At 40.6% G+C, this 18350-nt stretch overlaps 1 protein-coding gene across 2 annotated transcripts in view; it reads left to right on the top strand.

Moving 5' to 3' along the window:
• The window catches only part of LOC308664803 (protein transport protein Sec16B-like), a 77605-nt gene extending 59522 nt beyond the window's left edge, over positions 1-18083 (top strand). For both annotated transcript variants that reach the window (XM_081322319.1, XM_081322318.1), the window contains exons 19-27: positions 3524-3593; positions 4365-4631; positions 9157-9227; positions 10146-10292; positions 12169-12258; positions 14821-14923; positions 16109-16173; positions 16528-16614; positions 17220-18083. In XM_081322319.1, coding sequence (XP_081178445.1) covers positions 3524-3593; positions 4365-4631; positions 9157-9227; positions 10146-10292; positions 12169-12258; positions 14821-14923; positions 16109-16173; positions 16528-16614; positions 17220-17303 — 984 coding nt within the window. In that variant the 3' untranslated portion in view covers positions 17304-18083. The remainder of the gene's footprint in view (positions 1-3523; positions 3594-4364; positions 4632-9156; positions 9228-10145; positions 10293-12168; positions 12259-14820; positions 14924-16108; positions 16174-16527; positions 16615-17219) is intronic.
• The last annotated feature ends 267 nt before the right edge of the window (positions 18084-18350 follow it).

Raw genomic sequence — 18350 nt, forward strand, 5'->3', positions numbered from 1 at the left:
GTAAACTATAGCTTAAAGAAAGAATTTTTGCCTAGGCCAGGGGTAGGCAACCTCGGCTCTTTTATGACTCATGGACTTCAACTCCCAGAATTCCTGAGCCAGCTTGGCTGGCTCAGGAATTCTGGGATTTGAAGTCCATGAGTCATAAAAGAGCCGAGGTTGCCTACCCCTGGCCTAGGCAGTTCAGCTGGCTAGAATGATATCAAACTTGTTACTGTCAAAATAAAAGCAGAATTGGAAAAGAGGGCTCAGCATGGAGTAAGATTGTAGCAAACTAATGCATGCCAAGAAGATGTGGATATACTTACAACTTTAAAATACATACAAAGTCATGAAAAGAGAGAAACATTCTCGTCAATAGAAGCAGCATTCTTCAATGATTTGCAAAAGCCTGCTAATAGATTGGGCTCATCTTAGGCTGACATATCATTTGGTAGAATTTTCTTCAAAAGACAAACAGGAATTTTTAGGTCTCTTGGGTTGTTACAATGGAAAACTTTTATATCATTTGAAAGATATTTTGATTTTCAGGAAAGGCGACTTAGTCAATGAACTTGACTGAGATTGCCCAAAGTTCTAGGTCCTGTAAAAGCTGTAATTTTCAAATAGAATAAGCATAATGTAAATCCCTCTGATGCTTGGAAAAATTTACATACCTGGGACATTGCAGAAATGAATATAAAATGAGCCCACATCCAAATAAAGTGGAAGCTATTTTAAGAATAAACTCCTCAGTGGCGTAGCGTGGGTTGTCAGCACCCGGGGCAAGGCAAGTAATTTGCGCCCCCTAACCCGTGGATTTTAGCACTCGAGTCTGCCGCAGGGAGCCCCGCATCCTGGGCGTCCGCCGCACCCCCCACCCACGCCTCCCCCGGGAAAAGGGGGAAGGTCCGGCATCCCCTCCCTCACGTGCGGCAGAAGCGCCGGGACCCGAGGCCGTGCCAGGAGGCGGGCGGCGCAGCGGAGCCTCCGCTTCGGAGCCGGCGGGGGGGGCGGCTGGGGGCACCGCCGTCCCTTTCTTACCTCTGATGCCTGGAAGAGAGCGGGACCCGCCAGCGCAGCTGCCCGTCTCGCTCAGGCATGCACCGCGGCTGGCCGGGGCTTCCGCCAGGGGCGCATCCGGGCGCGGGGAGTGAGGGAGGGGGCCGGCATGACGCCCTGTGAGCTTGGCAGCTCTTGGCCGGAGCTGCGGCTGAGCCTGGAGCCGCACCAGCCCGCACCTGCTGCCCCGGGAGAGCTCGGCTCGCTCCTCTGACCCCCCTCCCGCCACCGCCGCCCCCTCAGCCACGTGCACCGGGCCGCCACTGCGGGGGCCGCTCTAGCGCAGAGAGGGGGAGGCCGGTCCCCGTTCGGCCCGCCAGCCCCGGGAGAGCCCCGCGCGAGCGCCTCGCCAGCCGCTGAACTCTGGCTTTTGAGCAGGAGCGACCTTGCCCTGCTTGCCCTTGCCCGGCGCCGGGAGCAGCCGACGACGACCGCCCCGCTTTTCGCAAGCCCGCTACGCCGCCGCCACCTGCCGCGGGGTGAGGGAGTCGGGGCCGCACCGGCGGGCGCTTCTCTCGTAGTGGGGCATGCTGGTGCCCTGCACTGCGCTCCGTCTGCGGGGGCCACCCTGGGAAAGGTGGAAGTGCAGCTGTGGTCTGGGATGGCTCCGAGCCCTGTCTGGCCGGCTTTGTGCCTCCGTCCCCCAAGAGTAGCTGGTTGTGAGTTGCTGCTTCCCCGAGTGCGCCTCAGCCCCGGATCCCCCCCGCGGGACTCCAGCCGCGCGAAGGGCGCTTTGGCGCGTCTTCCATCCCTCCCGAGTGCGAGCGCGCCCCCCCCAGATGTTGCGCCCGGTGCGGCCGGCCCCCCCTGCACCCCCCATGCTACGCCACTGAAACTCCTCTACTACCTTTAATTGAAGTAGGGAGATTCAGGGCATGGTGCAGTATTTTGAAAGATTTCTACTTTTAACTGAAGACTTTACCAAGCTAACTTTAAATAAACTTTAAATAAACTTTTTTTCAATGGTGAAAAAAGTAAGGTTCTACATTTAGGCAGGAAAAATCAAATGCACAGGTATAGTATAGGTGGTACCTTGCTCAATAGTAGTAACTGTGAGAGGGATCTTGGAGTCCTAGTAGACAATCACTTCAATATGAGCCAGCAGTGTGCTGCAGCTGCCAAAAAAGCCAACACAGTGCTAGGCTGCATTAACAGAGGGATAGAATCAAGATCAAGTGAAGTACTAATACCACTTTACAATGTTTTGGTAAGGCCACACCTGGAATACTGCATCCAGTTTTGGTCACCACAATGCAAAAAAGATGTCGAGACTCTAGAAAGGGTACAGAGAAGAGCAACAAAGATGATTGGGGGACTGGAGGCTAAAACATATCTGGAACGGTTGCTGGAATTGGGTATGTGTAGTTTAATGAAGAGAAGGGTGAGGGGTGACATGATAGCAGTGTTCCAATATCTTAGGGGCTGCCACAAAGAAGAGGGAGTCAAGCTATTCTCCACAGCCCCTGAAGGCAGGACAAGAAGCAACGGATGGAAACTAATCAAGGAGAGAAGCAACCTAGAACTAAGGAGAAACTTCCTGACAGTTAGAACAATTAACCAGTGGAACAAACTGCCTCCAGAAGTGGTGAATGCTCCAACACTGGAGGTTTTTAAGAAGAGACTGGACAGCCATTTGCCTGTCTTAATTTCATTCATTCATTCATTCATTCATTCATTCATTCATTCATTCATTCATTCATTCATTCATTCATTCACTAACTGCCTTGCTCCAGAGGCAGTAGATGGAGTGACATCAAATTAATTTTAAAAAGCAGCAGTCTTTTTATTTTCAGGAATTTCCAGAAACATGGTCAAACTGGATAAGTTTGCCAGCAGCCTAAAATGCAGAATCTGAACTAATATCTAAGGATATCAATGTTAAACCTTTATCATCAGTTTCAGGTTCCTTGTCTTCAAATAGGAAACCCAGGACTGTAGAGGCAAAGTGATTCAAAAGCCAATACAAGTAGAAACTGCTTTGTGTAGCTAGAAATAGCAACCGTGTATAGAGTAGACCAGGGGTCTTCAAACTTGGCCCTTTTATGACTTGTTGACTTCAACTCCCAGAATTCCTCAGCCAGTGTCCCTAACCCTAACCTTAATCCCCATATAGGGGGTAGAATAATCCCCAGGTACTATTTAGTGCTCTGTTTCCTACCTCAGAGGTAGGAAATTGAAATTAATAGTGTTGTGTATCTAATTCCTTGGGCAGTGTATTTTATTTTCCAATGACATTCTTTATATTTTCTTTGATTTAATGTTTTAAACAGCCACTGTGAGTTGCTTGGCAAGGAGGCAGCTATATACCTGGAATGAATAAGTAACTAAATAAATAAGTAGATAAAGATGTTATTCTGACTTGTTGAAATTGAGGGTTTTATACTGGGGGTTTCTGTTTTGCCCTTTCTTACCTGTACCCTAGAGCTTACACCATTAACCGGATTTGGATTTTATGTGTGTTTTCTTTCATATCTAATTTAAGGATCAAAGAAGGTTTCCCAACACTACATCCACCCAGCTAGATGTTTTCAGAGACAGTGGATCAATATCAGGTAAAAGAATGAAAGAACAAATTGTGGCAGATGTACCCAGAAGGTGTATTCTGTCAAACTCTTTCAAGTTTGATTTGAAACATTTGAGAACTGAGTTGGTTTCAAATATACGTGCCACTTGGAAAAAGAGATTTAGATCGAAAGTCTGCAGTTGTAATTCTATATGTGTTTGTTTAGGAATGTATCTTATTGAATCAGTAAGCATCTCTCTTATTGAGAGATGGAAGGAAACATAATGAAATTTATAATACTATATTTTTCTCTTCTGTAGTCATATTGTGACCCCTATAAAGCCTCATAAGAACAATAGCTTTTGGCCATGGCTTTTTTTTTGGGGGGGGGGTTTAGGGTTAGGGTCAGGGGAGATGAGGAGAATTGTGACCCAATGCATGACAGTATGAAGAAGGTTGCTTGTAAAAAGAATGAATCTGCTTTTTGGAATTTAATTTTGTTCTCCCTCTCTTTTCTAAAAATCTTTCAGAGAGTTTGCTTTTTTTAAATATACCCATCAGTTTTGCATAGCAGCACTACATCTGAAAATTATTGTTGGAAGAGATAATCCTATTTGCAGTCTGATTTTAGACATGCTTTCTAGAAATTTAAACCTTTCAGCGGTTATGGTTACAAATTATAGTTACAAGGCCAATCTTATTTTAAATTAACCCATTTAAGAGTGTCATTTTTTAAACCTTAATAAGATCATTAGTTCCTTGCCTCTTTTCCTGATCTATCAATTGGGAATAATACTAATATTCAGATTTGGATTATCAGGTTTAGCTCCTCATTTGGAGTTTGAACAAGCTGAGGTATGCTGGGAGAATCTACAGCATCAGCCTTGTAGACACCCGTCACTTGTTAATTCAACTGGGCACCAACCAGATGTGGATCAACAGCTGCATATCTGTTCTGGACATGGATATCCTTCAGAGAGGACACCTGCTAGTTTAGAGGCTTGTTTAGCAGAAAATGACCACAATTCCACTTTGTCTTCAGGAAGCCTTTCAAATGATCCTTCCTCACATCTGAAACAACCACCAGGTAAAAATGGCTGCTTCTGCAGTAGTTATCCATGATGTTCTGTGAGTTGACTTTAATTGTAAAGAACAATAGGGCCACCCTTACTGTTTGTTCCTATTGCACTTTATTCTCCTCTAGTGGAGTACAAGGGCATTGGGGGCAGAGAGTGAAGAAAGTACTGAAGGAAACAAATATATTTAATTTAGAAAAATATAGTATATCAAAATACAGTCTATCTATCTGTCTGTCTGTCTGTCTGTCTATCTATATCTTTATCTATCTATCTATCTATCTATCTATCTATCTATCTATCTATCTATCATCTATCTATCTATTTATTATCTAGTAGTGGAGTATATACTATTTAAGGAAGGCACAAAAGAAGAGGAATAATTGTTTATTCAAGAGTAGAACACAAGACAACCAATTAATTTTAAATAGAATTTCAGGTTTAAGTGCATTTGGTAAATCACCATATTCTCCCTTTCCTGATTGTAATGATTTAAAAATAATTAAATTAGACAAGTGAAATTCTACATTTAAAATGCAGTTCAGATAACTAATTTCAGGCCTGTCTCTTTTGGCAAATTTTGTTGATAATGCCAGATTATATCTATGCATTAAAGGGTTTCTTTTTTAGCTTTGAATGGGAGGAGGCAGGAAGACAAACAATCCTTATCTTGATATTGGATTCCAAAGGCTCTTTGAAAGATAGGAGCATTTGCTAATCCTCTGGATTTTAGGGAATCTAGGAAAGACATGGATTGTTTGAGAGAGAAGGCTGAGATGTTTTGATGGGTGATTTTGAAGACTGCTTAACAGGAGAAAATAACGTAATGAAAACCTTCAAAAGAGGGGAAAATAAAAGATATCTAAGCAGGGAGATGCAGGTCAGAGATCCACCTGCCTGTATCACTCCATTCCACTTTAGTTGGTCTTTTTCTGCTCAGCTGTTTTACAGAAAATCATTGAAATGCTGGGATTGTTCCATAAACTTGTAAAATCTCATTGCTGTTTTTGTTCCCTGAACTCCTACTGCATAATATGGGACTTTCGGATCCTAAACAGACAGATATCTGGCCCACAGAACTCCTAATATCAGTATTGTGGAAAAGAAAAAGAGTCTGAGTCATTGATATTGCAATACCAGGGGATGCATGAATTGAACCAAACCAATATGATCACATTCTTTGATAAAGTGACTAAACTAGTAGACCAGTGAAATGCTGTGGACCTAGTATACTTAGATTTCAGTAAGGCATTTGATAAAGTAGACCACAGCTAGAAAGCTAGAAAGAGATGGAAAGACAACATCACCACCAGATGCATCTGTAGCTGGCTGGCAAACCGTACTCAATGAGTAGTCCTCAACGGCACCACATCTACATGGAGAGAAGTAAGCAGTGGGGTACCACAAGGTTCCGTCTTAGGTCCAGTATTCTTCAATATTTTCATAAATGACTTAGATGAGGGAATTGAAGGGGAACTCATCAAATTGTAGGTGACACCAAACTGACAGGAGTATTTAACACTCCAGAAGACAAACTCAGGTTCCAAAAAGATCTTGACAAACTTCTGGGCCCTATCGAGCAAAATGATAGGGCTTTTCTCCACATTGCTTTTCAATGTGGAGAAAAGCAAAGTTTTACATTTAGGCAGGAAAAATCAAAGGTATAAATACAGTTTAGGTGAGACCTGGCTTAAAAACAGTAACTGTGAGACTTACTGGAGTCCTAGTGGATAATCACTTAACCATGAGCCAGCAGTGTGCAGCAGCCGCCAAAAAAGCTAATACAATAGGTTAGTATAAACAGAGGCATAGAATCAAGATCACGCAAAGTATTAGTACTGCTTTATAAAACCCTAGTAAGACCACACCTGGAATACTGCAGCCAATTTTGGTCTCCATATCACAAAAAAGATGTTAAGAGTTTGGAAAAAATTCAGAGAAGAGCAACTAAGATGATCAAAGGTCTGGAGACTAAAACATATGAAGAACAGCTGTAGGACTTGGGTTTGGCTAGTGTCTAAAGAAAAGAAGAAATAGGGGAGACATGATAGCAGTATTCCAGTACTTGAGGGGCTTCCACAAAGAAGAGGGGGTCATGTTATGCACCAAAGCACCAGAGGGAAGGACGAGAAACAATGGTTGGAAACTGATCAAAGAGAGAAGCAACCTGGAATTAAGGAGAAACTTCCTGACAGTGAGGACAATTAACCAGTGGAACAGCTTGCCTTCAGAAATCGTGGGCGCTCCATCACTGGAGGTCTTTAAGAAGAGGCTAGATAGTCACTTGTCTGGGATGGTATAGTTCTCCTGCTTGAGCAAGAGGGTGGACTAGAAGACCTCCAAGGTCCCTTCCAGCTCTATTCTATTCTGAAGAGAAACAGTTAGAAAAAATAACAAAATAGTGTGATTTGCAAATTGAATTTGAGTGATTGTGAAGGAAGAAATCAATGGTTGTGTCAATAGTAAAAGGAGCCCTTGCAGCAGTACCCAAAGGGCTGCCTAGATACATGGAAATTTTGAATTTATTAGTCCTGAATATCCTGAATATTAGACCTGAATTTATTAGACCTGAATATCTTTGCAAAAAACCCTACCCTTCTTGGAACTGCCTATAATTTAACTGTTCAAGTCCTAACCAAGGACCTAATTGCTATTAAGGCAACGTCTGAGTATACAGTATAGGCCCTATACTGTATACTCAGATGTTGCCTTAATAGCTCTTAGGTCCTTGGTTAGGACTTGAATTGTTAAATTTTTACCAGTCCCAGACTGTGAATTGATTTGAAGATTAACCACCACCACCACAACAATACCCTAATGCTTGTTTAGTAAGCATTTCATTATTTCCAAAGATGGTACTGCAACAATTCTGCCAATTTCCAAACTATTCCTGTATGTTCTTGCTTGGATCTAAATGCCACTCTGGGTCAAGTTAGATATCTCTGAGATTGATGATGACCCTTTCTGTGTCTTTTGCTCCTAAAAGCTATAGAGACCCTCCAGTTTAGTTTAGAGTTACCACTGGGCATACATGCTGGTAATTCTTCTGGGCCAGTGTCCCGGTCCATATACCTTATTTTCTCCACAGCACCATTTGTCTTGATCTTCAGTTGTCATTTTTGATTGCTTTTAGGAGAAGGAAATTATATGGGGAAATCAGGTCACAGATTGGATTCAGGAAAAGTCTACAAAATGGCTGCTAAGGAACAAAGAGACTTTTTTTTTGTTTGCCTGCTTTCTAAAAGCACATTAAACTGAAGACCAAAATAGATGTGACATTACTCACACTGGTTTGATGTTTTTGTTGCTTTGCAAATAAAGAGCTATGAAATATATGCGTTTTATTTTTTTTACTCGTCCAGGTCCCAATTCAATTTTTTCCCACAGGATGTTTCCAAACAGAGGCTGGTGAAAATATGAAAGATCAGAGAGCCGAGTTTTACTTAAAAAAGGACAGAGGGAAGAGACAAGTATCTCCTTCTTTCTGCTCCTGGATTAGTAGCCCAGGTATTAAAAACAAACAGAAATAACAGGTTGAATAAAAAGCCTTGACTTTTTTTGGCCAGGAGAGGGAGTGCTCTCTCCTCCTCCTCCTCTTTTCTACATTTTTCAGCACTCCTGCCTCATGGGATATCAGTGCTTTTTTTCCATCTGGAAAAAAAAGCAGGGAAAGCCAAATGGAAGGGTGGACCACCCTGCATGTGTGTGCCTGTGTGTGTGTGTTTGAAATTTGTTTCCTAAGCTTCTGTAAACAGTGCTACTGTTACAGTGCTAGACCAAATGTTCAATTCCTCCTAAGTCTGTCAGAAAGTTTATTTTACCTTCTCAGCCGCTCTAACAAAACCAGAACTAACACAGTGAGACATGAGGAAAAATTAACATTGTTTAACATTCTTTGGAAAATAACGAGGGAGCTGTAATTGTCATGAGAGAAAGGGTGTTTTTCTTCTCCCAAATAACATTGGAACGAGGAAGATTTCTATGTGAAAATGTTTCTTACCTGTTTTTGTCTACTTAGTTACATAAGTATCAATGTATCTTCCTCAGTGGTGGCTCAGTGGGTTAGGATGCTGAGCTTGTCGATCAGAAGGTCGGCAGTTTGGCGGGTCGAATCCTGAGTGCCGCGTAGCAGAGTGAGCGCCTGTTACTCGTCCCAGCTTCTGCCAACCTAGCAGTTCGAAAGCACGTAAAAATGCAAGTAGAAAAATAGGGACCACCACGGTGGGAAGGTAACAGCGTTCTGTGTGCCTTTGGTGTCTAGTTATGCCGGCCACATGACCACGGAGATGTCCTCGGACAAGTGCTGGCTCTTCGGCTTTGAAACGGAGATGACCACTGGCCCCTAGAGTCAGAAACGACTAGCACGCATGTGCGGGGGAACCTTTACCTTTACCTTTACCTTATCTTCCTCAGAAGCCAGAGGTTTTAGTTTGCCCAGAGCTGTTTCTAGGGTATGAGGGTGGTCTGTGGATATTATTTCACTATTTATGGGAGCTCAGTTTTGAACAGTGTTCTGAAATTTTGTTTGGCCTGCAGAGGAGACTGTGGAATCTTGTGGGCTGGACCATTTTCCTGGTGAGCCAAAGAAGCACATTCCAGAATATCAGGTGAGAAGGGGAGAAGAAGAAGAAGGTCCATGATGGTGGCAGGACGCAGGAGTCAGATCTAAGATTTTTTCTTCTTCTTTTTGGCAAACTATAACAATCCTAGATTAACTATTGTTTCAAAGCCATCCAGGTGGGCAATTTTAATAAGCCTTTGGTCAGATTTATAATAAATATAAATATATTATATAATAATAATAATAATAATAATAATAATAATAATAATAATAATAATAATAATAATAATAATAATAATGATAATAATAATAATAATAATAAATTTATTATTTATTCAATTTTTATCTCCCCCTCCCTTATTACTTTTATAAATAACTTAAGATAGCAAACATATCTAATACTCCTATTTTCCCCACAACAATAACCCTAGTAGGTGGGTTGAACTGAGAAAGAGTAACTGGCCCCAAATCACCCAGCCACCATTCGTGCCTTGGGCAAGACAAGAGCTTGAACCACTACACCAAACTAGTTCTCATATATACAGTATGCCACCTGTCTTGCTGACTCTGCTTTTTAAAGTTAGGGACCACTGAACTGGGATATCTCAATTTCTTGTATCCCACTAGTGACTCATGCATTATAAAAAGCAGCAGTTTTATGATGAAATTGGATGTGTGGAATTTAAATACTAGGACTAAATTCTGCCAAAGATTTCTAGTTAGTCTTGAGAAAGACACTTATCTCCCACTTTCCATCTTTAACAATATTGATTTGTTATAGGAATGGAAACAATGTTGATTTGTCTCGCTAGATTTTCTGTGATGTTAATTGATACAAGGAAAGACTTTGATTCAGTTTTAAAGATAGGATGGTTTAGGCTACAAATGAAGCTATCATTTAGTTATCTCTGTGGATCTGCTCTGTTCGGGTTACCTCATGCTGATGTTTTCTCTTTGATGTCAGGACATTTTCAATTCACGGACCCGGACTGTCTCTGAGAGTTCCACAATAACCCTTTCAGAAGATACACCTCAGTCCCCAGAAGCCTCCTGGGATGAAACCTCATTGGAGAAGAAACTAGTGGAGAATACAGAGCAAGAGGTACTGAAGGTGAGGCAATCTTGTTGAAATTTCAGTTGTATTATCTGAAAATTGTGCAGTTGTGGATGCTAGGATTATATTCTATTCTACCTTGAAGATGGTGGGATTATTGTAGGTAATTGATTCATGCTGAAATTCATACAACAGATAACTGCATTGTGGTAGCCAATTTAAATTCACTAAAAAATAAGCTGTATTATATTTTTCATTTGTTACGTTTCAGTGAGTATTATGCAAGCTTCAGTTCTGGGAAAATCAATTTAGATCTAGCAAAAGAGACTAGCGTTGATTTACTATTTACTTTAAATGTATCTATTTGCTTTACTGTGTGTTTGTATATTTACATTTTTTTTAAAAAAATATTTTTCCCCCAAAAGGTCAATAGCAATAGGGTCATCTGGATTTCTGGAAGGAGGTTGATAAACAGGGTAAATGCAATTGACAAAGTCCCCTCCTATTCCATGGTTCTTATATGAGGTAGGAAGCCTAATTGTCCCTGCTCAAGATGCACAGACTGAATGGATTTGATCTACTTGAAATAGATACTCATGAAGGTTTTAAAATTCAAAATCAGCATATTAAATTGTACCTAAAACCTGCTGGTGACCAATGTAGAGCCCTAAGCCCCAGTGTTAAGTCTGAATAATGACTCTTATTTTTTAATAGATAAGTTAGAGCAGTCATAGCCTCTGAGTAGTCTTGAAGTCTAGACTGCTTTGCAAAAATCTAACTTGCACATGACAAGGGCATGAGTCAGGGTTTTCAGGTCTTCTCCAGGAAGAGCTTCAAGTGATGCACCACCCAGTGCTGAGCAAAGGCCCCTTAATTATAATTTCCCACTATGTATCCATCAATAGCCATGAGTCTAAGCGACTGCCTCTTCCAGAATTATCATTGGTTCAGAGAGAGGCAGCATATTGCAGTGGTTGTCAACCTGTGGTCCACGGACCCCCTGGGTGACTGCAATGTCATCACAGGGGGTCTGCAGAGAAGAAATGTTATGAATTAAATCTTGAGTTATGTCTGTGGCCATGATCCATGGCCATTAACAGTATTTAAAGTGAGTCTGTGGTGAAGAAAAGGTTGAAAGCCACTGCCGTAAGTTTTTGGACAAACCGCAACTCAGTTTTCTTGGGCTTCAATTTTAATCTATTTCTTCCTGATCCATACAACCTTCAGGCACTGGTCAGGGTCCCCAAGATATCCTGATATCACCAGCTTGGCCAGGATAGAGATGTCTATCTGGGTATAATCAGAAAAGTTGCAATACCTGACCCCAAACTGATAGAGGTCTCCTAGTAGTTTACATACATATTAAACAGGAAAGAGAGAGAAGTCTTTGTCTCGCCATATCGTAGCAGGTAAGGAGTAGAGCTCTCTTTCCCACTATTGCCATCTGAAACCATCCACTCATGAAATCATGGAATCACTGTAAAATATTGCTTCAACTTATATATGATTTCAGGTTAGATGAAATTAGAACAGATTAAGTCAGACTACGGAAGTGTAATGGATCTTCCATGTTTGGAGGCAACATGCCATTCAAGATTAGATGTGAGGAGGAACAACAGGGAAATTTGCTTGTTTCTATGCCTACATATGGCTTCTCAGAAATATTTAATTGGGTTCTTCTGGAAACATAATGCTGGACCAGAAGAAGAATTACAGGAATGAAAAATCACTGTAGATGAAACGATGAGGTTGGGGGAGGCTCATATTCTCAACAGTAAAATTTGAGATTCTGGTTCTTCCTGCCCCTTACATAATTTCTACTTTACACAATAAGCCCTATGACATGCTTATGGCTGGATCAGAGACTCAATGTCTTCTATGTCTAGAAGAAGAAAAGGCCAGCATCTCCACTCAAGATTTTGTATCCCTCCAGACTTCTGGTTTTGGCTGGTTCCGATGGTTCCGTTCCAAGGCAAAGAAAGATGAAGCGCCATCTTTGGACTCAACTGCTTCAGTTTCTCAGGTAACAAAGAAACTTTTTAGATGAAAGAGTTTGGGGTGTTTTAGGGTGTGTGTGTGTCCTCTTCATAAAAATCTCCTAGCGTTTCTCAGCAGCAGCAGAATCTAGCCAAACAGCAGGAGCTCCCATGAATGGTCTTTTAACTGATAGTAGTTCTGAAAGTATCCAAGGACCCCCCAGCTTGAAAATATTATCCTAGATCTATCTTTTTAGAAAGAATGGAATACAAAAAGTGGGATCACTATTGCTTATACAGCACATTTGTGTTTTATAGGAAACAATTAAGATACTGGAGTTGTTGGAGGCTCAGGGAGTCTTGCATTATATCTGCTAGAGGCTTATGTGGTGGGGAGGGGGTGACTGAACTACAAGGGAAAGGCTGGGACTGACAGCTTTATCTGACACAAAAAAAGTTTAAGGATTAGCTTGTATGCTCAACAGAATCAAATAGTAAAGCTTTTGTCAGATTGCATCACTTTCAGCTACTGTGAGGATCAAACTTTAGAGCGCCCCTAATGAACCCAAGTAAAAAAAGGAACAACTGTAAGTAAAAATGAATGCCACAGTCTGTTTGCCAATAGAAAAACAGCATGCCGAAGTGAAAACTTGGCAGGATCCTCTCTGACATTTCTTGTTTGTGCAGAAAGGTTTTCACATGGAGGAACATTCTTTTTTCTTTCTTGCACCCTGCAGTTGGTGTGTCTAAATAAAAATTCACAGATGCATTATTCATATGTTGTCTCTTATATTGGCCGTCTTCTCTCAGTCTTTGTCTGTTTGCTTTCCCACCTCAATTTCCAACTTTGTACATACCGCATAGGACCACCAGTTCCCACTGTGAGTGTTTTGTTAATATTTATGATGTTGTTAAAGATTTATTGGATTATTTTCTCTTCCATCTATCCTGGCTTCAGGTTGATTTTTCTCCAGCATTGTTTTAATTCATTTCTTTTGTTTCTCCAGTACCTAGAGATAAAGAAATACTTATTTTTATTGATTGCTTTGCACTTTATTGTGTGGGAATAATAACATTGTTAATAATGCAGTCATTGATACAACAGCAGGCAACACCTGGGCAATCTTGAGTAAGCTGAGAAAACTGGGTTGAATATGGTTAACACTTGGATGGAAACCACTAGGACTTTTGGGGGCTGTAAGCTAAACTGGAAAGTCAGAAAAGATCCAAAAGAAAGCAGTGGCAAATAATAATTATATCTATTTAAATATATTGATTTAAATAATTGCCCTTCTCACAAATGTGACTCTGAATGGCTTACAACAAAAACAGCTAAACATTAAATAAAATACATATAGTGAAAAAGATAAAAGAGACAGCAGCTGGAATCATGAACGGTCATTAACACAAGCAAGAGATGGGCTCCAAACACACTCAGAGCCTTGGATTTGTGCACAAAAGCAGGACCAGCAGAGTCAGGACGAAGCTAACGTCTGGAGGGATGATGTTTCAGAAGGTGGATTCCACAGTGGAAAAACTCTTCTGCTCTTTGGCAGCCGTCACTCTGATGGGACCCAGAGCATAATTCTGTTTCTGGATTAGGCAGGATGGATAGAAACAACCAGGAAAAGACCTTCCCATAAGTAACCTGGTCCCAAGCTAGGAAGGGCTTTACAAAGGGAACAACCAGCACCTATAATTGCATCTAGAAGCAAAGCAGTAGCCAAAGTAGCTCAAAGAGTAGTGATACGGTAACTGGCTACTATCTGCTCCTCGAGCAGGACCTTGAATCCAAGAGGACCCCCACAGCTGTCAGAGGCAGTGCTACTCCATCCAGGACAAAAGATGGAGGATCCTTAGCTCTAGGAGATCCAAAATTCTCAAGCCACTCAGGCTTGCTTGGGTTGAACTGAGAAGCCTGTTGCACTCAACTCGAGCCCTCACAACTTCCAGGCACTGAGATAGAATCTCCATGACAGCACCTTCTGATCAGTTTGCTTCATTTTGAATTTCCCTTGGCAAAAAATGAAAATTGGAAATGCAACGGAAGTCTACTTGCAGCATCTAAATTATATATTTCTTTGTAATGCCCTATCATAGCTATCTTGGTTTTTTGCTTTATTTTTAAGCTCCTTTGGTGCAAGGTCCTTTGAACTACCAAAGGAAGAACAAACCTGCCCTAAAACTGAGCCCCCCTAATAACAGCTAATGCTAACCATTGGGCAGTTCACATTCTTCTAGGACTTCTGGGAGACTTGTGTGCTGTCAAATAGTTGCTTCATATTTCAGGTTTTATTTATTTATTTAACAGATGTATATGGCCAACCATCTTGTAAGTGCAGCTTTGGGTAGTGAACATCAGTATTAAAAACACAAACAATAAACCAATACAAAAAAGAAAAGAAAAAGAAAAACAGACACCCAATCTTGGTCTCTGGGCTCCAATCTTTCTATCCCAGCCTGTGAGAAGTGCCAATTCTTCACTGATTTAAGGAAAGATGGGGCCTTGCCAGATCTCAAGGGAAAGTACGTTCCACAGTCTTCACAGGAAGGTTGGAGGCAATAGCCAGCAATTTATTTTATCACTATTGTATATTTTCCTTCTCTAGGAGAAAATCACTCAGTCCCTTTTGGCTTCACCCATGAATGAACATCATTGCCTTCCTCCTCTTTCTCCCACGCAAGGCAATCCTTTTTCCAAGAGATCTCCAGGTAAATATAACCCTGCATGCTTCTGAATGAATTTATCAACATTTTGTTAGTTTAGTTTAGATTTTCTGTTGCTTTGAACCACAAGATGGGCAAATCATCATCATCATCATCATCATCATCATCATCATCATCATCATCATCATCATCATCTGCTCTGGGACTTCAGAATTCAAACAGACAATTACCTGCAACGTAACACCCCAGACTTAACAATTGTCAATAAGAAAGACAAAAAAGTCTGTATAGTGGACATGGCAGTGTACCAATATTAATAGGTGCCTTGGGTGCAATCCCAAAACAACAGGAGCACCACTTGAACACGATTGGCATTGACAAATTTGCCATTAGTCAATTGCAAAAGGCGGCCTTACTAGGAACTGCTTCCATCCTGCGACAATATCTGTAATACCATCAAACATCCACATCTGCCTATCCCAGGTCCTTAGTAAGGACTTGATAGGTAGACAAAAATGCCAAATCCAGTCTGAACATCTGGCTGACTGTGCAATGATTAATAATAATAATAATAATAATAATAATAATAATAATAATAATAATAATAATAATAATAATAATAATAATATTTTTGACATTTTATATCCTTTTTTGTGCATAATGAAACCCCAATTTTTGGTATACCCCTCAACATTTGATATCAGGTTCTTGGAGATAGGGAAAACTAAAGGGTTTTGATCTCAAGGGGATGCAGTAGAGAAGTACCCTTCCCACAGGTAGTCCTCACTGAAAGACCTCTCAAACCTACTACAGTGCTGAGCAAGGGGAGAAGTATGATGGATCTTCATAATTGTGACTGTGTCCCAATGGTCATGTGATTCTGATTTGGGTTTTGGGCAACTGGTCCTCTCAATTACAATATCACAGTATCCTGTGGTCACATCAACATCATTTGTGACCTTCACTACTGGCTTCTGACAAACAAAGTCATTGGCAAGAAGTTGGCAAGAGGTCACAAATGGTGATCACAATAACCACAGGATTCTATGACTTTGTGAGATTTGCCTAACAATATAGCTAGGACTGCCACAACCACTGTTATAATTCTGCGTGGTCCCCTGGCATTGCACTATATGACCCCGAGGACTACCTGTGTACTACAGTGCTACTTTAAATCTGAGCCATGATGATCTACTTTTGAAAAATATATAATATCTGTTAATTCTCCAGAAGTTCAAAATTCACAAGGCCCTGTCAGCATGGAAGCAACCATCGTCTCAGATGCTGGTGATCAGGTGAGATGTGGAATATAAAATGAAACCTTTGGTTTGGAAAAAAATGTCATTGGGGAGGACAGAAGTCTACTAAACACTTTCTGGCAATCCAGGCTGGAAAAAGAACAAGCCAACTGTTGTGGGAACTTTACATTTAGTGGTACACTACATCCCAGTTTTAGGTTACCATGAATTTTCCCAATGTTTCAGTTTACAGTATCCATAATAATCTTGACTTGGGCTTATTGGATGTGAAATTCAGAAATATATGGTGGAAAACAAATTGGCATTTGAGTGATTGAAGTTGTAGGTAACTTACTTCTTACTTTTCTTGACTACTCTTGACAATTAATAATTTCCCCCCTGATATTTCAGGCTAGTTCTTTCAGACATCAGTACAACCCTGATAGTGTGCCTCTAGCCCACACAGAAGGGACAGTTCCTTTGTTCAATCCTGCTCAGGTATGTGAGTTTACACATGTAAAGTAGGGGGGGGGGAGTTTAAGAAAGAGGAGGTTCAGGCCAAAAAGCTATATTGTAATACGCTATAAAAAGCAGCCTAAGAAGGTTATCAATAGAACGGTGTGTGAATCCTTCTAATACTCCTTTAGAATCCTTCTAATAATCCCTTAATAATGGAAAGTGTGTGTGTGTGGGGGGGGGAGGGTCATCAAATCTAGATAGCACAAGATTGGGAAAGACCGATTCAACTGGACATTTTGCTGCAGACTAGCCAGGAGGGAGACAATAGCTTTTCTAGCCCTTTGAGCCCAGTCTCTTGTCCTAGAGGTATATTTTCTGTATTTAATTGAAAAAATAGAGAAAAATGTATGGGAAAACTTAAGTGTTCCCATTGTTTCAGTAATCCACTCTAGCTTCTCAGTTTTGAATGAGTTCATTGGCAAAAAGTTTTGGGTACAGTTCTGAAACAGTATAACTTTTCATAACCATCATTTTGGAGCGGTGCAAAATATTGACATCTTAAATATTCTTATTGCGCAGTAAACAATAGAGATCTGAAGGCTATGAAAAATTGCCTATGTTACAAGACAATTCTTTCTTATCAGGCTATTACAACAGCAGCCTCTGGCATTGGGCATCTGCAACAGAATTTTCAGCAATATTGGCCACATCATTTGCAAAACAAATAATCCAGAATACTTCTGTGACTGGTCCTCTGATCAGAAGCCATTTCCTTACCCAAACATGGCAGTTCTATGATCTCTTTGCTACTCTTCCTATTTACTGGCATTGGAGCTTGTTATCAAAGGGATACAGCACAAATGTGAACTAATGGATAAGCCCCTTTCACTTTTATTTGCTTGGTACTTTTAAAAGACAGTTTTACAGCAAATGGTATAGAGACAGACATAAAATGAAAAGGGAAGACACCTCCCCCCACTCCTATTTTCTGTCTTCCATTCCAGGAAGGGAACTATTAATAGTTTACATTGCCACTTAATACAGGTATTCATAATCCATTGCTCAATTGGCTTGAAATTGTAGTCCAAACATATCTGGAGGGTACCAACTGGGAAAGAAAAACAAACTTCTTTTTTTAATAAATGTACATAGGATCTCTTGTATATTTGTTTGAGAATAGATCTCAATTGAGATCTGTGTAATTTTGGGGCAAATTAAATTATACTGCTTTGTACTGAAGAAGAACATATACATAAACATAGTTATTTGGGAATAAATCTCATTTTTATTTGTATGTTATTTGTATAAAATACTCAGGGTTTGGTTCCAGCCTGGTATTGTATGAAGACTCTGATGTTTTGATTTCTAAAGCAGGTTCCTCAAACTTATACACACACTTCACACACTTAAAGTCATTTTATGCAGTGCACAACCTTGAAATATTTTACATATTGTCCCAGTAATAAAACCAAAAAATGTAGTCCAATTGATATTAATAAAAATGCAGGCAATTAAATGACCAATGTGAAATGGCTTTCTTTTGCAATAAAGTTATGTTTGTTAGCATACTGTTGTACTCTTCATTTCTTCAGTTTTGAATCATTGAAGATTTTTTTATCAATATTGGATTCCCGCCCCCCTCACTGTTGTAGCCCTTAATTTGTGACGTTGTGAACTAGGACATAAGAGGCACTTTTGATGATTTGAATTTGAGACCCATGTCCCAGAGTGTACCTCTTACACTGACCCCTTTGGAAATTATCTGATGTAAATCA

Source organism: Vipera berus, assembly GCF_964194415.1.
Source record: "Vipera berus genome assembly, chromosome: 3".
NCBI classification, from domain to species: Eukaryota; Metazoa; Chordata; class Lepidosauria; order Squamata; family Viperidae; genus Vipera; species Vipera berus.